General features: G+C 37.5%; 1 protein-coding gene across 1 annotated transcript in view; it reads left to right on the forward strand.

Moving 5' to 3' along the window:
- Window positions 1-6421: 6421 nt before the first annotated feature.
- The window catches only part of SCAPER (S-phase cyclin A associated protein in the ER), a 135451-nt gene continuing 118318 nt past the window's right edge, over window positions 6422-23554 (forward strand). The window contains exons 1-8 of the mRNA XM_082488793.1: window positions 6422-6522; window positions 7884-8000; window positions 12336-12496; window positions 19723-19985; window positions 20441-20665; window positions 22222-22392; window positions 22814-22889; window positions 23353-23470. Of these exons, the coding sequence (XP_082344919.1) occupies window positions 6431-6522; window positions 7884-8000; window positions 12336-12496; window positions 19723-19985; window positions 20441-20665; window positions 22222-22392; window positions 22814-22889; window positions 23353-23470 (1223 nt within the window). The 5' untranslated portion in view covers window positions 6422-6430. The remainder of the gene's footprint in view (window positions 6523-7883; window positions 8001-12335; window positions 12497-19722; window positions 19986-20440; window positions 20666-22221; window positions 22393-22813; window positions 22890-23352; window positions 23471-23554) is intronic.

The following is a 23554-nucleotide window of genomic DNA, read 5'->3' on the forward strand; positions in this document are numbered from 1 at the left end:
CTGATGATTTCGATCTATGCATGCAGACCGGGACTCATGGTCATCCAGGCTGGTTACTGGCTTTTGAGACAGCCAGGAAAATGAAACTGTTTCTAAACGTGTTGGAGCTAAAGGTAGAAAAAACGGGATTTTCCTAACTTCACTGAAGAGGAAATCTGCAATAATTCAGTATAATGGCCGAGCTGATCCAAACAGCATCTTGGTCCTATCTCCACTGATAAGAGCCAATGCAACTCTCTCCATTTTACTTTTTTTGGAGGATGAGCTTTGATTTTACCTTCTTTTTCCCTCCCTACTTTTCAGTTTTACAAATTTGAAAACTGCCTGGTTCCAGGGAGGGAAAAATACAGAATTGGGGTTTGATACTTAGGGCTTTTGGGGAGAGATCATTTGTTCTATGTGAATTTCACTTCTTTCCTACAAACCCTAAGAAAGGTATCCCAAGAAGGATTATGAAGTATTTCCTCAACGCAGGCCTCTCAGTATTCTGTTTAGGTGTATTATTCCTGTTCCAGTGTCCTGGATTCCTCTGGGTCCCTGGGTGAAAAAAATCTTGACTTTTCAAAGGAATTAAAAAACAAAATCAAACCAACAACAACAAAAAATCCAACCCCAAACCAAAACTATCCAAACTGCAAAATACGTGTTTTTTAATTAGGGTTTATTCAGCATCTTTGGCTTTTTACATCTAAATTCTTTTAATTGGTAATTACTTCCCCACTAGAGTCCTCTATTAAGTGTATTTCTATCAATTTTGTAACCATTTTGAGCATTAACTTAATACCTTGTTGTACTGAATTCTTCAATTCTTTGAACCTCTAGAACTTTTCCAGTTAGAATGAGAATTTCAGCGTAGAACGACCTCTGTTCTGTATGGTTGAATCTATTTTCTTTCTATTCACTAAAACTAAAGCGATTATGAGTTTTCCTGAAAGCCTCAGCAAATGATTTACCTGTTAGAACACGTATAATTCTGTTTCTGTGTTTCTCACGAGACAGCCTTTGAGATCAATAGGGTTTTATGGAATATATAACCAAATTGTTGGAGAAGGTCTAATTCTGCAGTTGGACTATGTCAGAATTATGCTAGGCTGCCACTTATCCCTCAGTTATAAAAAGTGCATGTCTTCAAAATCTGACTTTGGACTTAGTTAGGAGGAGTATGTTACTGTCTTTCTAAATAAATAACCCTGTGGCTGGATTGTGGCAGTCAATGCCAAGTGAAAATCTCTTTTGTGAGCATTCCTCCTGCCTCCTTTTGGACATTTAATTTTTTGTTGTTGTCATCTTCCATCAACTGTGAAGGACAGGAAAATGGGGTAAGAACCGGGCATTCAGTTTCACAGAGGGAAAATGGATGAGATCTTTCAGGATGGTAATCTAATCTAAAAAGGCAGATACTGAAAAGCCTGCGAGTCTTCTCGTTGGCAGTGTGGATAATCCTGTTCCTGCCTCCCCATCCTTCACATCAGAAATATATATATTTACATTTTTTATGTAGATAAATTGTGTGATTAAGTCCCTGCATGTTCTCCCTGATCGCAACATTCATTCTTATGGAGAAAATTTGCTGTGTAATGGTTACGCTTCTCAGGAGCACATGCGTGGCAGATAGTGGATTCTGGCTGTCATGTTGCAGGTGAACCAGTGAGGAACAAACTGGGGCCAGATACAAGGCATTTAACACTTGGATCTAAGAGGCCACGTGTTCCTGCAGCTTTCCTATCTAGAGTTTGCTGCTTAGTGGCTTCTGCAAGGCTGGTGCAGCAGCACTTAAAAAAGCACATGAATTTGGAGAAATTTAGTTACTGGAAAATTATTCTGGTTTTCTCCTCTCTGCATCTGTTTTAGTCTTTTTCTTTCTTTTTTTTTTCTTTTTCTTTTTTTTTTTTAAATATTATCTACCACGTACTGATGTTGGTATAATGAGAGTCCTTTGGCTAGAGGAGCTGCTTCCTTTCATCCTTTCCCAAAGTTGTAAGAACTGCTTTGGCAATCATCGTTGTTTAACCTAACCCCAGAGCTGGCTTTAAGTGTTTGTGATTCAACTGTATGAAAAAGGCTACACGGAATTTTTTGAAGCAATTTTTGTGTCAAATTACTGAAATACCCGGTTAACCTTGAAAACATACGTTTAAAGAAAGAAGGAAGGAGCTTAGGTTGCCTGCTAAAAATATACTGCAGTACAAGAAAATGGAGTTTATTTTGGTAAATACATAATCTAAAATATTGGGTATAGATAATGAAACAGTAGAAAGTATAAATAGTTTGTAAAATAGAATATACGTTTCTAGCCTTGAGAACAAGCTAAAGTGCAGATGTGGTGACTGAGTTAATTTCTCTGACATGTCTTCTACTAGTTTGAATTGCAGTAACCTTAAAATCCCGCAGTCTTCCATGCTTCCCTGTTTTCCTCTTCCTTGTTTGAGAATGGGAGAATAAACGGAGAAGCTGACATTTCAAAGCTGTTACAGGATTTCCAAACAAAGTGAACTTGTGTTGTTAAGGATCGTAATAGGCCTATCTAGGGCCCGAGTCAAGATTGTCCTTATTCAGAAATACAGGATTATTCTGATGTGGCTACTGTATATATTAGAGATCCTTGTTGATTGCAAAGGAATTAATATGATGACCCAATTGAAGAGACAAGAAGTAAGACTTTAAGACAATTACATAGAAACCAAAGTAACAACTGAGAGCTGGAGAAAAAAAGGAAAAGCACAAAAAAAGCTTTTTGACGTGCAGGACTATTGATCAGAGAATTGGACAGAAGGCAGAAAGAAACAGGAGCCGTATTGTGAGTGTTTTCAGTTTTATGTCACTGATTTTCCTTTAAGTGTTGTTTTTTAACAATATTGCTTTCTCTTTTAGTTTGAACTGCCCCTTTAAAAATCGTATAGGATGGATACGACCTTGAAAAATAATGGGATTTAAAATTGTTTTGACTCCAGTGCAGCCGTAGTCTACCCCATAAAGGTTCCTTTTTGTCAGCACCTTCTCAAGTGGTACAAGTTTCCACTGCTTCAGCACCACAGGGTATATCTGCTACACTCGGTACCGTAGGTGAGCTAGAGAGCTGTATTGATGTCCAAGACCCCAGAGCCCTGCACGCCAGGATTGTGTGTCAGCAGGACAAAGGGATGGCGCCAACCGTCCTGCTCTATGCGCCAGTAACTAGAATTAATTACAAACCAATCGAATCCGTTGCAGCCAATTGGTAAACTAATTGGTAATTTTAGCTGTACATCTATATGTAGTTATCTGGATGCCTGTAACGGCGCTTTCAGAGCCACTTTTGTTCTGCTTCATCCTGCTTGACAAAATGGCCCTCATAGCTTTAGGGAGAAAGATGTGCATCAGTGAATATGGGGCCGCTCCAGCTGCTTGTCTTGTTTGTATTCCCTTGTTCGTAAAACATGACTCGGGTTACAGCTGCATGGTTCTGCTCTGATCACTTCTGATAATGTGTAGCTAAACATTCCTTAAAATAGGTTAAGCCATTTATTGTATTTTTTTTTTCCCCTCTGCCAACTAACTTCAGAAATAGAATTCGTATTCAGATTTATTCTTTTTTTTTTTTTTTTTTTTGGTGAGGAATATCTTGGTGGCAGACTTGAAAAGTAAATGATTCAGAATTAAATTTTGCTTTCTGTGCTCTTATTGTTAGTAACAGTCAGCACAACTTAGTGTGGGCTAACCTAAATGGACATGAATTGAATTAGAAAACTGAAATTTTATTAGCGAAACTGAAAAAAGAACTGGCTAAAATACTTGACTTGTTCATTTCTTGTAGCAGACTTTACTTAAGAATCATTTTGGTGCTGTAAACCGACTGCCTTGTAAGAAAGATTTTTGTTAGCTTTTTGTCGAGTATTTCAAAACAAAGAGCAACTTTTCCATCAGCAGCGGTATTCTGTTTGATTTCCCTTGTGTTTGACTTTCTTGTGACTTCCCTTGTAACAACCAGCATGTGCTCTATATCTGTCATACGTACTGGTTAAACGCGTACTTATGTGACAACTGAAGCTGAATTTCAAACTTGCGTTTGTGTTAAATAAAATGAATAATCATCCATATAATTTCATATGAAGAGGATTGTGCATACATTAGCGATCTTTTTTCTATTAAAAGAACAATTAAAAGTAAAGATGAAGGGGACGTGTTGTTACAAAAATGTGCATTATTTACCTGTACTGTAGTAGAGTGTTTTTACTGTTTCCAGTGTTAAAAGTTTTACTGTTAAAATTTGTAGTTATACACTTAAGAACCAATACATCTTCATTTGTAATTGTTCCCAAAATGCTTCTAAGTAATGATGCTTTGCTTTGAGCAGAAAATTTCTCTTAATACCAGCAGGAATGACTTTGACATAGTAAAGAATTTGTAAAACAGCAACACTTTGTCATTAGTGTTTTTCCTTATACCATGAAATTATGTCTATATTTTAAAGGGGGCATGTGAAGCTGATGTAAGCTTTCACAGAATTCAGGTTTCACTTCTGGATTTTTATTATTTTCAGCACGTTGTCATCGTAGGGTACAGTATACATTTTTCTTGTCTTTGAAAGAGTGGTTATTAAAGCTTCTCTTTCTGATTGACGTGATCTCGAACTGTCTCCTTTCGAAATGCATTCGTGTGCTCCGTTGGATGATAATCAGCTCTGCTGAGAAGATGCCTCATGCCTCTTGGCTGTGATGGTTTGTGTGGTTTTTGTCACATTCAATAAATGATTTTTGAGTTTATATGTGGAATATAAGTGATTTCCTAGCTTCCTGCATGCCAAAGAATTGCTCCTTTCCCTACTGGTGCCAGTAGCTAACTATAGTTTGCTCAGGGAACAAAGCTAAGAGTTTAATCATGTAGTCTTTTGCTCTGCTTTGCTGTGAAAAAATGGCAGTATTGTCTGAATAAAGACTGCAAGATCCCAACTTACCTTTTAATTTTTTATTGTTTTGCTATGTAATCTGTCTTTACTACGTTTGCACATTTGACCAAACTGGAAATCAGTGGATACAATCAATAATTTCTGAAAGTTAAGGATATTTTTACGAGAAACAAGTCTTTTAGTGCCCTGCTGTTTGGCCATTGGCATTTATCTATTAATTTCTTCCTCACACGGTGTGAAGTCGAGTTAATTTTACGTCTTTTCATAAAAGTTACTTTTACTTGTTAGAGACCAACACATGACTTACAAGATTCTAACTGCTTAATCAAGATTTTGCAATATCTTGTCCAGCATGCCCACATCGTTTCTGTCAGCGTGTGTTTAATCCTACCCAGGAATTATGGGATGGACTAGATTGCTCTTAAGATCCCTCCCAGTTCTGTTATTTTATGATAATGTGTAAATCTTTCAAACTATAAAATATGCTCATGACTACAGCTTTCAGTCAGGCATTCACATAAAAATGCGTAAATTCTTCGGTAGCTCTATATAGTTCAAAAGTAATTTTTTAAATGGTAAAAAATTATTGGCTTGTAATGGTCAAGAAGTATAATCTTGGTATTGAAGTTGTAAGGTCTGGACACATAATTACTGCATAGAGAAGAATGTGCAATTAGGGACTTTTTTTCACTTGTTAAAGTGTGCTAATCAGAGGAGAGAATGTAAACTTTTCATCTTGAAAATATCTTGTTTATTTCTCAGTAAGTTTGTGTCAAACATGATGATTTTATAAACCAAGTGCAATGCTGTGATCTTTCTCTTTTTGCCTCTCAAAGTATCATCATGAGAGTCTTTTTGATTAAAAACTGCATTGTTAGAACAATAGTGCTGATAATCTCAGGTGACAGTAGAATGTTTGTCATTAATCTGGACACGTACAAGCAGTCATCATTTGAAAGTTCTGCACAGCTGAAAGTCTGTAGGAACAGGATACGGTTTCCTGAACTTCAGCGGCATAAGAAATGAATTTTTCTAGTGCAGGGATCCCAGGATTCTCCAGAAGGAATTCCCTCTGTCTGCAGTTGCCTTTGTGGAGCTTTGTGTATTTCTACTTCACAAACAGATTAATCGTGACATTTTTAGTCCCCCACAGGTCTATCAGTTTTTACAGTTTTGTGTATTTGATGAAGTATGTCCAGTATATTTTAAAAGATAATAACTGACAAAAAAAAAATCCTGAGACAGTGATACTTGTGTATGTTAGGAATTAATTTCTTGCCAAATTTTGCTCTTTTGTCCTTAGACATTGGTGCTTGTAGAGATATTAGAAAATATGCACGGTTTTTGGTTGGATAAATGTTTTGATGTTTGTTCCCAGAAAAAACTGTCTGCGCTCTTTTGTTTCAGGGCTTTTCCTGGTTTTGTTTTTTATGACTGTGCTAGAGACTAATAAATTTTCTACTTTCTTTTCAGTTCCTGTATTGGGGGGGATTGGTTTTTTTAAATACAAAGCTTGATGTAATGGTTGCTTTTCAGGAAGTCCTGATGATGCTTGATAACTATGTGAGGGACTTCAAAGCATTGATTGACTGGATACAGCTACAGGAGAAGCTAGAAAAAGCTGATGCTCAAAGCAGGTAATTAGATTTATGTTTTTGGTTTTTTTTTTTTTTTAATCTACATCTAAATACTGTCTCGTAGTAAACTTCATTTTGTAGCAAATAGAACCAATGTTAATACTTGCTCTGGGGCATTAGGAAGGAAACTTTCCTTTTGGACAGAATTGGTGTGAGGACATAGAGGGGATTTTATCCTCCCTGGTAGTGTTATCAGTGAACAGCTGTGCTGGAACTGGTAACGGGTTTGGAAGTATAGTATCAGAAAGGTAAAACTGATTATGTCATTACAGTTTGTGCCTTGATGCCTAAGTTTTAGCTTTGAGAGGTAAATCAGAAGTAAGGTTTTGCTGGTAGTAATTTGTGCCTGTAGAAGGTGGGAGACCTCTAGTATGTGTGGAGTGATAAGCTCTATTTTTTCCATTCTGCTTTGTTAGGTAGTGAGTTCAGTCACTCATCTGCCTAGGTAGACACAAAAAGTAGACCAAATATGACAGAGTGGTTTTATAGATTGTTAATCCTGCTAATAGTACTGGAACCAGTTTAAAAATAATTTATGTAAGTGCTTTTCTGAATCTGTTTTCACCAGCACTGGGTTCTGCAAGTTTGATTTTGTTTTGAACTGCCAGTTGTAATTTTCATGTAATCAGATAGCTTCAGGAGCAAGAGTTAAAAATAAAAAAGAAAATAGCATCAGCTTCAGTGAGATGCATAATGAAACTGCTGCCCTGGCTTCTGCCTCAAACTATGTCTGTTCGGATGGGAACATTTGATGTTAGTGGCAGTGAACTTAAATCAGCCTGTTCAATTATCTTTGCAAGTACACATTACTCAGTAAATGTTATTGCTGACAAAGTTTGGTATGTTGGTAGAATAATAGGAGGGGTGGATAGCGGTATATTTGGTTAGTTCTAAAGTTGTTTTTGTTTTTTTTTTTTTTTCTAATGTACTGGAGATATTTGATACCTATATTAACCAAAGCAGCATTTAAAGTGTATGGAATGCTCTGTTACACAGGATAGGAAAACGTAAAGTACTTTAAATGGTTGTGGCCTTTTATGTGCATTGTTGTTGTCACTAGAACTAGAGGACATTTCAAGTCCTACCCCTCATCCTTTCCTTTTAACTTGTTGGTTTGATGTTTGGTCCCACACTGATGTTTAAAATAAGCCTTGTAGTATTGTGAGTATGCGTTATTTTTGATATGGGTCTGACTAACAAGGTTTGGAGTTGGTGTAGAAACAGTTGCTAAGATGTATGATTAAATTCAGCAGGATTCATTAACACTTTATAGCATTTGTCAGTGCTGTTTTTCCTTTAACGTGATAGAGGAATAGTTATTGCGAATTTTATTTTAAAACTTTTGTTTCCTGAATTTGCAGACCTACTTCATTAGCCTGGGAAGTAAAGAAAATGTCTCCAGGACGCCATGTGATTCCAAGTCCATCAACAGATAGAATTAGTGTGACATCAAATGCTCGAAGAAGTTTAAATTTTGGGTATGAAACCAGATATAAGTTTATCAAAGCTAAAATAAGGATTTATTTAAGGCAGAGTTCATGAATGCGCTTTTTTTATATAGTAATCAATATATTGTTTTGCTGTTTATGAAGTCATATATACAATTATTTGCATGCATGAAAGGAAAGCACATGGTCTGTAAAAGAAAATCCAATCAAGGACTTAATTTTTTACTTACTTCATTATGTATTTAATTACTGGTCATTCCAAAGACCTGAAGATAAAATACAATTAGCATATTTCATGTCATCTGGTTAATACTCTCTTCCCACTGCATAACAAAGGTAAAAATGTCTGTAATCAACATTTTAAAATTGCCAGTGTACACAATGCAAATGGCGAGCTGAGTGTGCAAAAGTAAATATAGGTCAAAAAGAGTGAAAGTGAGATTATTATGGTTCTGATGAATAGCAAACCTGATCCTAGTTTAAATATAGAGCATATCGTATACGACAATAAATCATCTTTTACTTGTTAAAAAGAAAATGGCTATTTGAAAGCAATTCAACAAATGTGCGTAAACACCAGTTTAGAGCAGCACTGTCTGTTGCTGTTTCACTTCTAGAGAGCACATATATGTCCAATTTAAGTCTTTCTCAGGGTGTGTTTTTTCAGTCACTCAGGTTTGTTGGGACCTAGAGCACATAATACACTGTTTCATAAGTGGTTACACTGTCCTCAGCAGAATGTAATATTAGAACATTTGGTCAGTACCTCCGAGTATTGAGCTCTCTTAAATTTTGAGTATCAAATATTTCTGCAAAAATACTACAAAGGCTGTCTGGTGGAAAAATTGCTCCGACGGTGCTAGTCTCCTTGTAGATGTATGTATTGATACCTACCTGACAACATGTGAGAGGTGTCTGCTTAAATGCATGATGATGGGGGGGGAAATGTGCACAAGTCGTCAAATGAAAACTTTGGTGGAAGTCAATGCTCTTTAGTTTTTATTACAACAGAAACAATACCTCAGCGTAACAATGCCTTTCAGCTAAGCCCTTTTTTGTGTGTAATTACACGTTGCTTTTGTTACTGGAGCTGTTTTATTCACATCACAGGGAGATGATAACCAACTGTGTGTTAAAGCAACTGATAACAAGATGAGTTTTCTGTCCTTCAGGCTTGCAAATTTTTTCTTCTGTCCTAGCCTGCTTGTCTGTCTCAAAGCAAGGCAACACCGGACAACTACAATATTTTGTGTGTGTATGAGAAAATATGATAGAAAATAAGGGTTTCCACGTACTTGGTACTGTGGACATTTTTACAGAATGCTAAGAATTGTTAGGTAAGGAATAGAGGACAGAAGAGAACATGGTGTTCTACCACTGTAGAAATTCTTAGTGAATGACTCGTACCTTTGGTTGTCTTCATCTCTTCCCAAAAGTAATGTAGAAAAAGTACAGAAACTGGAAACAGGAACAATACTGTATCCAACAGTATTGAAGCAAAAAGAAAAGAATTTGGAGAAGAGATAACAAGAAAGGCATGACAAATAAAATCACTTACAGAGGAGATGAGTAGGGAAATTTTGTTCATTGTTTTTCACGAATAGGCATTTTGCTGGGCAGAGAAGAACCTAATGAGGGTCAACAAAAGCAAGTGCAAGGTCCTGCACCTGGGGAGGAAGAATGCTAGGCACCAGTATAGGTTAGGGGCGGACCTGCTGGGAAGTAGCTCGGAGGAGAAGGATCTGGGGGTCATGGTAGACAGTAAATTATCCATGGCCCAGCAATGTGCCCTTGTTGCCAAAAAGGCCAATGGAATCCTGGGCTGCATAGGGAAGAGTGTGGCCAGTAGGTCGAGGGAGGTCATTCTCCCCCTCTACTCTGCACTGGTGAGGCCACAACTGGAATACTGTGTCCAGTTTTGGGCTCCCCAGTTCAAGAGGGACAGGGAACTGCTGGAGCGAGTCCAGCGAAGGGCAACTAAGACGATTAAGGGCTTGGAGCATCTCCCTTGTGAGGAAAGGCTGAGAGAGCTGGGACTCTTTAGCCTGGAGAAGAGAAGGCTGAGGGGAGACCTTATTATGGCGTACAAGTATCTAAAGGGTGGGCTGAAGGAGGATGGAGCCAGGCTCTTTTTTTCAATGGTTCCAAGTGACAGGACGAGGGGCAATGGGCACAAGTTAGAACACAGGAAGTTCCGTTCAAATACACGGAAAAACTTCTTTACGGTGAGGGTGCCAGAGCACTGGCACAGGCTGCCCAGGGAGGTTGTGGAGTCCCCTTCTCTGGAGATTTTCAAGACCCGCCTCGATGTAGTCCTGAGTAATGTGCTCTGGGCAATCCTGCTTTGGCAGGGGAGTTGGACTAGATGATCTCTAGAGGTCCCTTCCAACTCTGAAAATTCTGTGATTCTGTGAAGTACTAAGTGAAATGGTCAAACACCAAGCTTAAATTGTCAGAAGTATTTTTCAAGACTTAGTATGTAGAATTTGTTACTGTGTGATGCTTTGGATGCCAAAAGCCTAAATGACTTCAGAAATTAATATCACAAACATTGAAGTCCATCTTTGGTTATTAAACACATCTAATAACCAAAGATGGACTTCAGTCTTTGTGATATTAATTATTAAACACAAAGACGTGTTTAATAAATTACAACTTTTCAGTGTAAATTGCTGCAACCTGGAGAGTATGCCAAAGGAAAAGTCGTTCTGTACCGCAGGGTTCTGATAGTTCCATACAGCCGAGCAAAAAAAAATCGTCAGAGACAGGGTACAGGGCTTGGCCTCTTTTCCTGGTTTCCTCATATGAAATTGTATTGCATCCCCATAGGATCAATGGGGATTATTAAAAACAACCAACCAGCCACGTTTTTATAATTTATGGAGTTATTCCTGGTAGGGTATTTTGATGATTGACTTGATAAAAATAGGGAATAATGACAAATTGACACTTTGCTGGGCTTAAAATAAGCGTTCAGGTATATGGGGTTTTCTACACATTTGCTTGAAACTTGCAGATCTCAGTTTCTTTATCCTTGATTTGCTTTAGCTAATTTGCTTTTGCATTTAGCTAATGAGGCAGCTGGTTTTGTTTTAATCGGTATTGTAAAGCTTGGAAGAGAAATCAGCTGCATGATTGCAGATAAAATTACTCTTGTTACAGAAGAGAATTGGACGCTTCTTGAGCATGTGCTTCTTGAATGTCACCGTTTTCCAATTTAAAAAATTTTGCTTGCATTCACTTAAATAGAACTGTATAGGTTTTTCTCCTAAGCCTTGTGCAGAAAATTGCAACTTTTTACAAAAAGCAAAACAAAATAATAAAAGACTGCAGTTCTGTCCACCCAGAAATTCAAAGCTGGGGTGGTGAGTGTTATCTGGATCTTTCAGAAAAGTTAGTATCATGGCATTCCAGATTTACAATTTATTTTTGCTGAGTAAGTATTAGAAAATAGATCTATTCCTTTATATACTTGACCTTGTAACAGAGTACGTTATGGATTCGGGTGATCTACATTTACGATGAAACCTGTACGTTTTTGGACTTCCTGCCTGTATGTTTTATTAGACTTCTCGTATAAGTAACGGTTACAGCCCATTCTGTACAGTTCTTTGATGAAATTAGGCTGGACCCAGGAAGATGCAATAGAAGAGATGTTATATTTGGCTGTGAATACTCACCATATGTTTATTTCTGTGATTTTAAAATTTGGTATAAGAGAATGTTTCCTGTGGGAACTCTCAGTCCGTCACTAGTGTTGTATGTTTCTTCAGTCATTATACCTCTAAAAATTTTAATCGGAGGATTTAACTTCTTGTTAAGTTAGTTTCATTGACAACTAAATATAAGGAATCTCACTTGGGTATTTTTCTCCAGGTGCTGCACTATTTTCTGTCGTCTTCTGATTTTTCTGTGACTGGGAATGTGTTGTAGTCTATCCAACGTAGTTACCGAATAGAAACAAAAAAACCCCGCACCCCACCTGCTGATTTATTGCTGCATCCTTGTTTCTGTGGTTAGGTTTATTTTTTTCATGAGTGGAATTTATAGGGATTTTGCTGATGAGAAATATACTGAGGCTTTAAAGTTCAAGAACGACAAATATTTTTTAAAACTGGGAAGAGAAAAGGAGGCAGGCTGTGTGAAGAGTTACAAGTTATAAGCTTTAGTTATAAGCTAAAGTTAAAAAAAAGTTATAAAAATTATAAGCTTTTCTTGTTTTATAGTAGGTTCCAGTTTTTGGAACTAGTTCTCAGTCTGGACCGTTGAATGCCAAGATCAAGGAGAGAACCTCCTGATAAAGTTTTCTAATGAGCCATTCTGTTATTTGATTAGACACTAAAAAGAGCTATGACTTTCATTTAGGAACCCCGCAGTGACAATTTCCGCAACGCGCCTGGCTCCTTCTGGTGTAAGTTGGGCTGATAAGGTAAAAGCCAATCATGGAACTAAAGCTGCCAATCCTGAGCTAGCAGCAGCACAAACCTGCCTGCCACCTCCAGCACAGAAGGCATCGCGGAAGAACGGCAAGTATCTTGAAGTGGCTTAAGTTATTTTCACAAACTGCGTGGTATACAGTTAGTTCAGAGTGTGACGACCTATTTGCAAGCCAAAATTAAGTCTTAATTCTGCAAAATACAATGTTTAAATTAAGTATTGAGATAAAAGATTGATGCAACCTTATATTGTGATAATTAAGTTTGAGACAAAGTTGTATTTTTATGCATAGGTAACATTCCACTGTATTTCCAGTAACTAGAGTTTGTTCTGTTAAAATACCGGTACGTAACACTCCAAGAAATGAAAGGTCTTTGATCACGAACTAACTATCTAACCGACTGCAATGTGGAATGATTTAACAATATAAAGAGTCATACGTGTCCAGAAATCTGCAAAAGAGCTCAAGATAGTTTTATGTGCCCAGGGAGACGGTGTTATTAGAACTGTGCTGAACTAACAAGGGATGGTTGGGTTTTTTTTGAAGACAAGCTACCACATTCAGTTATGAATTGTTTCTCTAAAGATTCTCCTTGGAGAATGCTTGATGCAGGGTCTGTTGTTCTAGAAGAGATTTCTTTAGTTGCAGACCTAAAAAGCTTTACCATTTGGTTTATAAACTTAGTTTCTTTGCACACACCGGAACCCTGTGATTGTCTTCAGAGATGCATCTTTTTCATTTATTTTTCTCATGTGTGGTCCCATATACTTTCTGCAAAATCGGTAGGCAGGATGTAGAAATGGATGTTCCAAAAGAAATGTTCATAATTTGTTGGGGGTTTCTTAAAGAAAAATTACTGGAAGAGCATGCATTAATTAAGAGAGTTGTATGTTCAACCTAGTAGTAGTAGAAGTGAGGTATGGTGGTTTGGAGACTTGTGGTATGTTATGGAACTAAACTACCTTGTCCAAATATCTTGCGGTATACCCGAAGTGAGTTCAGTAGCATGCAGACTCGTACGCTTAGAAAAGAACAACCAAAACCATACTCAAAAAGTGGATGTTTGAATTAAATTGATTGATGCTGTTTGCATGAGGGGATTTCTTGCTGTATGTAGTTGCAGTGAGCTGGTTAGAGAACAGTAGCAGTTTGGCTGAGTTTTCAACACTGTAAGTGAAGGTGTAATTCCATTTTTAATTTTTGCCAGTAGTTGAAGCTATTCGTAATGAAACCTTGTTCTGTTGATGATCGCTGATATTAAAGTGGCAGACTCCAAGCTGTTTTTAAAATACCTTTATTAGGGATTCTTGTGTGTATTGAGAATTTTACTAGCTATGCCGGTAATAAAACTGATCTGCACTTCCATATGGATAACATATTTTTATGAGGCTAAAAGGAAAACAAAAGACCTTATCCTGATGTTAGTTTTAGTCATTTAAAGGGCTGAAGAGTCAGTGTTGTGCTGTTTTATTGGCTGTTACCTGCAGCTGATGAGATCCAAAAAGAGTGAAACCACTTAGGTCCTGTACTACTGGCCTGTAAGCATTCAGTGATTTTCACAATCAACTGTACTAGACAATTCAGACTTGAAATAATTCATTTGAAGAAATAAGTCATTCCTTCTAGAGGCTTTGTTTATTCTTAAGAATCTCTTATCTCTGACATTCAGCATTGGAGAATTTAAATTATTTTCTCATGGCTGAAATGTAATGTTTTTAACAAATCAAATTCTCTTTAGGAGCATGTTATCCTTTGTACAGAGACTAGAATCACTTTGGTAAAATCAAATTAACCTCCCTGATTGGAGCACAAGAGAATCTGTGAAGTTTACGCAAAGGGAGTCACAAAGGCTCTTCACATGCATTATTGAAGCAGATATGAGGCTTGTGTATCATCTGCGCTGCCTGTGCACCGGCTAATGCGCTCACAGCTGTTGGGTACATTCCGGCCTTGTGCCACCCTGTGATGCTTTCTTGCCTACCCTAAAGCCAGCTGGGGCTTACAGGGGCAAGATTTCCCTAAAACGCTTTTCTCCAGTCATTTCCCAACAGCATTATTGTTAGGTCTCACAACGGTTTTGTGAAACGGGCGAGTGGTATGATACTGTATCTGTTTCATGGTTGACGGAACTTCCAAATTTATCTAAATAAGTCCTTAGGGAGAGAGAGAAAACACATTATTTTCCCAGATATTTCTTTAAATTCTTTTTTTCTGGATGCGTAATTAAATTAGGTTAAACCGTCTTATCTCATTTCCTTAATTAAACTTGCTGTTACTTTCAATATTTGATGAATTAATGAATTTTAAAAGTTGTTAATTTTGTCTTTCGTGCTTGAGTGTTTTCTACAGTATGAAACATAGTCTGATCTTACTGTCTGACCAGTTAATGGCAAGAGGAAAGATTGGTTTAGGAACAGTAGTACCCAGAGGCAATAGCCTAGCATGAAATGAACTCCCAGGAGCTCGTGGTAAGAGGTGAGATAGGTGATACAAGTTCACAGTGTGTATTAAGACTGCAAGTAGATCCTTGCAATTAGAATAATTGTTTATTGTTTGTACATAACTTAGGAGAAAGGGCAGTCAAGACCATGTAAACTTCTCGGAAATAGCAAATGTTTTTTTTTTTTCGTTCCCACGCTTGAAATCTAGTTTTATTTATTTATTATTATTATTATCTTTCCAGTATTAATTGCTCATGTCGATAGTTGTGAATAGGTGTTGTTTGTAGTGCGGCTAATACTTCAGACTTTGCAGGCCATACAGTCCTCTACAGTAACTCTCCTGGTTTGGGCCCAGACGTGCTGGCATCTGATCTTGTGGAAGCACGTGTAACTTCTGTGTATTGAGAACAATATCATCACAGACAGCAAAGCAGAGTTTATTCCTGAATGGGTTGCAAATTCTTAAGCATAATTTCTGTTGAAAATGTTACGTACATTTTCCTTTTTTGATCTTTTTTTTTTTTTTTTCCTCTCGTGTTTTTAAGTGACCGTTAAAAGTAGCCTGACAAGATCTCTAATTAAAGTCTTGCCTCTTAACTCATCATCTCTTGTTACGATTTGTAAAATTGCCACTTTTTGCACCGTTTCTCTGTTATTTATTTATTTATTTTACTGTTCTGGTTTTCATGTCTTCTGCCCTGTAACTGTTTTGGCTGAGTTCATGTTTCTCGATTTGCTTCCAGGTTCTCAAATAATCACAGTTTTCCAAAGTGCTTCTCAGATGCAGTAATACTACTTCAGATTTAAAACAAAATATTGGGGCTGAAGTTTAGTAATGAGGGGAAAGGTCAAATAGGCTTTTTGCAAGTAGATTTTGAAGAAGGGACATGCATCTCCTGAGAAGAACTCCTAAGCGTTTTGCACGTGCTTGCCTAGATTTATATTATTGATGTTGCCGGTAAGGCTGCTTGGCCAGTTCTTCCAGATGGAGTGACTTCGAAAGAATAAGGCCCTGGTGGCTCTGAGGGCCTCCAGATAACAGATGGCTTGTCACTTCCATGTAATACAAGAGCAGGGAGGGACAGGGAAGTTCAAATGAAACTAGAGAATGATCAAGGTAGTCAAATGAATTATTCATTAACAAAACTCTGGGCGTAATCAAACCCAGCATGTGATACTTAGCATGTGGAGATGGCTACTGGGCTATATGAAAACAGTTCCAGACTTGGGGAAAAAAGCGGAGGGAGGGAGGAAGGGTGATGCCCTACTGAGTATTAGCTTTGCTTCAGATTAGGAATTGTGTGATCTAATGTCAATGAATGTATTGGCTTTGCAAACCTTTTGTTAAAAGCATGCCTGAAAAAGACCAAACATTAAACTGATAAGTGAATTAAAATAAGAAAGTAACTTCTTGTGCACAGCTACTTGTCAGGTGGCATAAAACGGTTAAGCCGATTCCAAGTATTTCAACAGTCTGAATGCTTGCGTTAAAAACTGTTTTGTACTTAAAAAAATCACCAAACACACACAAATATTTCTGTGCTGTTAGAATAATTGGATGAGTCTTGAGTAATAATTATGAATCTGAGAGTGAACAAATACAAATTAAAAATTAAACATGTATAGCTTTTAGTAAAAGATTCATTCTTGTTGTAGTAAGCATGATAATGGCTTTGCTATGCTCTGAGTAATTTTATTCTGATTAATTCTACCAGTTGAGAGTACTAAGAAATATGCCATGAAACTAGGCAAGGCAGGCAAGATTTTTTTAAATTTTCTTTTGTAGCATTAACTTCAGTTGATATTGGGTATCTCCTGATCTTTTTTAATGTAGAAAAGATACCTTAAGAGCTGACTTCAATTTTTGGAACACGTAGATGTGAAATCTTGCAACAATCTTGTTTTGTAAATAACAAGAAGAAGGAATGTCAGTCTAGAAGTCTGCTGCAGTAAAGCAGTGGAGTTTTTTGGTTGATTTTAGCAGTCTTCTGAACAGTCTCTTCGTTGTCTGCGTGTTACTTGCCAGGGAAATTTCTTGGCCAAATTTTATCAGAAGCTATGTACAGCAAAATCTTTGTGGTCCTACCAATTGCAAAAGCCGGTGGGGTAGGAGCGGCTGTGATATACAAGGGGCCAGAGCAGTCCTTGTCCTGTGTAATGCAGGGCTGTATTCTACACAGGCTGTGTGCCTGGAGCTGTCTGCAGAAAATCTGTTTGTGATTCTTGTGGAATTAAAACCCTATTCCCCGGAGATAAGATTGTCTCTGAGAGGGTAATAACAGGTTTCGATCACTTGGTCCTGTAGGTAATACAATTTTTTCCACATAAAGATGAAGAAATGAAAATAAAGTCAAAGTTGCTTACAGGGGTCAAATGGAAAGTCTGTGGTAACACAAAAAATATAATCTGTATCTTTTCGGCTGCTGTTGCCCTCTCTAATCAGTGGTGCGTACCGAAGCATGTGCAAGTGCGCATAGAGGGAACGAACACAGAAAGGCTTTTTGCAGAGGTATGCTGTCTCTGGTTACCGTCAGTAATCTGAAGAGATCAGCTATAGTCATTCACACAAAGTTTTGGAATTTTGTTTACTTTAGTTTGACTCTAGAAAATTCGCCGTATATATTATCAACAGTAAAATATTAAATTGAATTACCTTTTTGGATCTCTCCTATTATCAGTATTGTTAAGGTTTGCGAACAATAATATAGTTACGTAAAAACAGCTATTGCATGAGCTGCACAGCTAAGGGAAGTATCAGTACAGTCCTGTTAGCTTCACTGGTAACTCATGATTTACACCAGCCGTTGGTCTAGGCTGCTGTGTTTCATCCCGAGATGTTAAAAGAACCCAGTAGTTCAACGGGCACTTAATGTTTGTAAAATGCTAGATGCCAAAGGTAGCAAAGTATGCAAGTGACATTTGTTCTGGTTTAGCTTCATTTCCAGTTCACCGGTTACTGCTGATGTTGAACATCAGTTCAAGTCCACCTGAAGGGAGTTTAGTCCAGTAGGTACAACGGTTTTATCTTTTACCTAATACAGTCTTCATTTTTATTGACAGTCCTGTGACTGGGCCACTGCAGTGCTTTGTAGTATAGCACTTCTGGTGAAAGTGTTGGTACCAGAATTTCTGTGCTTGTTTTAGTGTTGCCAGAAACACATGCCCTGGAGCGAAACTTAAAAAGACTTGAGGATTTTTGACTGTGAAAATTAATGTTAAGACAGGTCCTTTTTGTGTATTGTAAATGGCTTTAAAATAAACATACTGTTCTGAAAGGAAGAAAAAATACGTTTTTCTCTCATCTCCCTAGGGCTGTGTTGACCTGTGTATAGATGTTATGGGCAGTCCATAAAGATGGTTCGCTTCTTGTAACCAAACCGTCATGTGTTCCTACTGAAAACAGGCAGTATTTTTAGACAGCATAACACTTTTATCTTGTGGTTTTTAAACCACTTTATGTTTTGCTTTTAAATATCAGATCTCTAGAAATGCAAGTTTTAAGCCAGTCTTTTAAGTTGGTAACATGCAGTTCATCGTAATATACAAATCATTCCATTTTCTCCCCCCCCTTGGGTGTTTCAAATTACGTTTTTTGACAACCAAGTAGACTCATATTTATTCCTATTCATATTTATGTTAAATCTTAATGTCTGAGCTCTGATCTTTCTGCCTGAGCTACAGGACCATCTTTGTAAGTAAAAGCTTTAGAAATACTCAGAGAATTAATTTTATTATACAAGTTGTGTTCTATTGTAGATTTTTTCCCCTCCGTAAAGCAGGCGAGTTAGTGTTGGTTTTTTGATTCTCTACTCCTCCGAGTAAAAGTAATCTTCCACGCCCTTCTCTTCCCTTTATGTGAATGGTCCTAAAAGTAGCTTATGCCAAAAGTATATTGGAAAATATCGTGCAGTTAGTTCTCGAGTTTTTTGCAAGAACTTTTGTTCAGCAAATAGACACACATAAGCTTACCTTTCATGCTTGTTGAGTTGTACCATCAGGTCTCAAAAGAATCACTTACAGTCATTTCAGTATGTCTGGGAAGTTATGTGCTGGTATTAATTGCGGGCCCCAAAGATGTTATATAGGGAGAAGAGGGTTCACCTTAATATTCTAGAAATCTGATCACACTGAAGACCTGATACTTTAGGCAAACAAATGTAACTTTGAAGGCCTTTCAGGTATGTACTAGATATCAGAAATTATCAGCAAGTTGTATTTAACAGTCGTCAAAGCAATTTAACAAAACTACTCTTTCTATTTGCTCCTTCAATTTGGAGTCCCACTGTAGCCATATTTTGCTATTTCTTGGAATCCAGGAAAATAAAATTTCCAAAAGCTGACACTGATTAGTAGGTTTTTGTTGCCAGAATGAAACAAATGAAAAAAGTAAAGAAAACATTTCTGGAAGAGTAGTAAGCCACATTTTGGACAATACTTTCCACTCTTAAGACCTGCAATTGCGTTTGTACTTGCAGAGATTTGCACTTTCACAAAAGACCTCTAACTTTACTGTTGCTACAAAGAACAACAGGAGTGTCGTTGCTTTGTTGTGCTTTACCATCTTGTGAAACAGTAACATAGGCATGAAAAGCTTAAGTAGATTTTGCCATTTTTCACATGGGTTTTGTGTATGAACAGCTTAGCTTCGTGAAGTAACAGAACTGGTCCCATGAACAGTTATTTGGTGTTTGTGAAACTGATAGCGCTCCTTGAAGTAAAAAGCTTTGCTGAGGAATATTTCATTGACTTTTTTGGTATTGATTCTTAAAGAGAATATGTTTATCACACAAATTCTGTAATAAAATAGTTGTTTATAATACTTCTATTTAAAAGTCTCCCTTTCTTAGAATGGGGTGTTTTATTTTTTACGTAGATCGAAAGGATGCAGAGGGCTGGGAAACAGTTCAGCGTGGAAGGCCTGTTCGATCTCGATCCACAGCTTTGGCAACAAAAACTCCTGTAGCTGCAGAATCAATGAAGTCCAAAGGTGACAGTGACAAAGAAAATATCATTTCACCACCATCAGAGAATAAGCATGGGAGTTCGCTCACGGACAGTGGTGCATCCAAAAGCGTGGAGCTTGTACAGAATGATTCTTTACATCAGTCTGAAGGTCCTTTTACTGAGAGGACTCAGGTCAGTACAATTTTGAACCACTTTCTAACCTTAAACCTTGCAACTTTTTCTTTAGAGCATTTTCTAAAGGTAGTGTTGTCTAGTGCTTTTATTCACTAACCAAATTGGAAAAGGATTTAAAAATAATGGCTATTTCAGTTATGTTTATGGAAACACATCAACATGTTGGCACAAATAGGCAAGTTAAAAGTCATGAGATGAACCGTATATTTTACAATGCTGTGGACAGGTTTCCCATGTTTTCCAAAAACTTGGCATTAGGCACATCTCACACGTAGAAGATTTCTGGTGGAAAGATCAAAGTTCCTCAAGGTTATGAACAACTGAAATATACATGGAGTTATTTGCATCACTGACTGTGAGATGGCAGGTATTTTGTTAAAATCCTTTTGACTCCAGTAACTTTAAAAACCAGTGTGTTACATGTCATTAATTTTGGAAATGCCTCTTGTTAGTTCACAGCACACGCCTCAGAAGACAATGGGAGCACTGGCACACCACTGCAAGAAGATTCCTTACAAACGGTTTCTGAAATGCCTCCAGTTATCACAAATACTGACAGTACTTCAAAAACTCTGCAGATTAATGAAGCTTCCTCCCTGATCACCGATACTGCACACCGGCATCAAATAGAAAAAGCTAAAACTGAAACTGAAATGGATCCCTCGGATATTTCAAATGTGAGTGCTGCCAGATTGGTAAGAAATCTTATAAGATTTCCGAGTAAATGATGAATATAAGCCTTAATTATTCTGTGCTGCACAGTGTTTATTGTTAGCCTGTTGTAGAAATTGTAGAAAAGTACTTATTGTAGAAAAAACAATTTGTTGTGCAGATACTTTTCGTGATAAGATTTAATTCCAGTAAAAGTTTCTGAGCTTAAACTAGAAAGATATAAATATGTTATTTGGAATAAAGAGATCTGTGCTCTCATTACTTTTTTTACATGTGTGTGCTGCAGTTTTTCATTTCCTTCCACTATCAGTCATTTTAAGTCAGACTCATTGAATTCTTACTCCAGTTTTGCTAATTATTCAAACTGGAAACATGTGGGATATCAAAATTCTGTTAGTAACAAATGTAGACCTCTGCCTTTTAAGACTAGCTGAACTGCTCTCTTGGGTCTTCCTATACAACTAGCAATTTGGATGATTGGCATTCTTAAGTAACAAATCTGAAGTCGGTATTCTGGTTTTCTGTGGCTTCCCAAAAAGAATGTCCGTTCTTGTCTGTAGAATTCTGCAGGTTTCAAGACGTGTCTGCTTTACTGGGTTCTCTGAGTGGAGAATTGCAGTAATGCTACATAAAATCCAGGTTATGTTTTGTTTCTTTTTTTTTTTTTTTTTTTTTTTCCCCCCGGACACTAGATTAAAATTCTGCTTTACAGAAGTTTTCCTGTAAATCTCTTTCCCTTTAACATCTCTTACAAAGTGGACTCCTGCTAGATAATTTCCAAGTCAAGTATCTGTTTGGTTTCAGAGCTGATTTCTGGCATCTCATCCACTAACATTGTTTCAGATTCTCAGTTATTAACAGTTCAGGATGCTGACAGTTTGGTGGGATCTGTATCTCCTGTCAGCGTTTTTCTACTCCTAAATAGATTACTTTGAACACCGATTTGTGTGTTGCAGCGCATTGTGTGGTAGCTCGGGTGGAAATGAACCAGTTAACAATGGACATTAGAGAAGAAGACAGTCGGTCAGCATACACAGGCTCACATTCTCACCTAACTATCTTGCCATTCATGGTGCAAAACAAATGTAGCCTGAGATTCTGTTGTATTAACTACAGTGAAGTTTCCAGATACAGTTCATCTGCAGATCCATTTTCATCTTTAAGTGATACTTTGCAGCATGATTCCTTTTCTGGAGGTAACAGCAGGGCATGCCGTTCGTGTTTCAGAGTATGCATTGCTTAGTCCCTGAGACGAGGTATAATTAGAGAAGAATTGTCTTTGTTGCTTTTAATGGCAATGTTTGTGTAATACATTTTGGAATGATGTGAATGATAATTAATTTCATAAGAGTTTCATGTAGCTGTTAAATGAGTTAGTAGTTGCTAACAGTTTTAGTGGGGTTTATATTTCAGTTACCTTCACAAAATATAGCGGTAAAGGAACCAGAAGTTATTAGAAGTTGAACAAAATATCGCATAATTCATATTAACTCTATGGAGACTGCTTTTTTTGCACCTGTTACTCATTTTGGATTTTTCTCTGGTTTCATGTTTCCTACAGTCTATGGCAGAAGTCCTTGCGAAGAAAGAGGAGTTAGCAGATCGCCTGGAAAAGGCAAATGAAGAAGCCATTGCAAGTGCTATTGCAGAAGAAGAGCAATTAACTAGAGAGATTGAAGCAGAGGAAAACAACGACATTAATATCGAGACTGACAATGATAGCGATTTCTCTGTGAGTGTTCCATGTATTTTGAAGTACCCAACTTCAGGCTGTCTCTGATGTCAGTGAAGTATCAATATAGAATTCGTTAGTGTTCGTTTTTGCACTACTGTAACCTGTTTTGCATGCCAAGAAAGCAAATAGTGTGATGTAATAATTATACCATACTGTCTAAGGTATATTTAGTCTCACTAAACTCAGCAGCACAGTGCTGCTGAGTGGTAGCACAGTGCTACCATGCAGGAGTGACTCTAGGTGAAGCAGAAGTCTCCGTTTCTACTATCAGAAACAGCAGGAACAGCATCTGTCTTTGAAATGGCTGGTTCAGTTTGGAAACATTGCGGAATATCGCTGCATTGGCACTGCTTAATGTGTGTGTGCACCTGCGCATTAATGTTTATGTTTTTACTGTCTGGGTCATATTAAATTTCAGGCTGGTATCGGCAATGGAAGCATATCTTTCTGCGGCATGTCTATGGACTGGAATGATGTTCTGGCAGATTATGAAGGTAAATTTTCATGTATTACTGGGCTTACGTTGAAACGGCAGCAAAATTTAGAATAACGCCGATTTTAGTCATGGCTAGTTAAGGTTTCAGAAGATCCTCTAACATCTAAATATTATTCCAAGTTACGTTATGTTTTTATGTTATTTCCTTAGGAAAGATGGACTTGTATGTTCAAACTATCTCTGCATGTCTTTGTTCTTCAGCTCTCTTCCCCCATCGCTCTATTAGAATTTTAAAATTTGTTACCCAGTTTTATCTTAACGTTTGGATAAAAGCATAATAAAGTCATTAAATGTTGAAAATGCACAGGGATTAGAGATGCTTCTGTCTGTGTTTGCACCTTCCTTAGGCTCAAGAGAACCTGTTTGAGAGAGAACTTCAAGACGGACTAAGCCTCATTAATTGCACTTCTCCCAGAAATGTGTGTTTAAATTATCTAAGTCTCTGTTTTCTTTATGTACAGCTCGTGAATCGTGGCGCCAGAGTAATTCTTGGGGAGACAGAGTGGAAGAAGAGCCTGCACGTCCACCTGGACATGGAATACACATGCATGAGAAACTGTCGTCACCGTCACGCAAAAGGTTTGAGAGTTGTTAACCTGTCTTGATTAGCCAGTGAAAACAAGCAACCAATCTCATGGCTGCATGAAACTGTTCGTAAATCTA

Source organism: Vanellus vanellus (genome assembly GCF_965231255.1).
Source record: "Vanellus vanellus genome assembly, chromosome: 11".
Classification (NCBI taxonomy): domain Eukaryota; kingdom Metazoa; phylum Chordata; class Aves; order Charadriiformes; family Charadriidae; genus Vanellus; species Vanellus vanellus.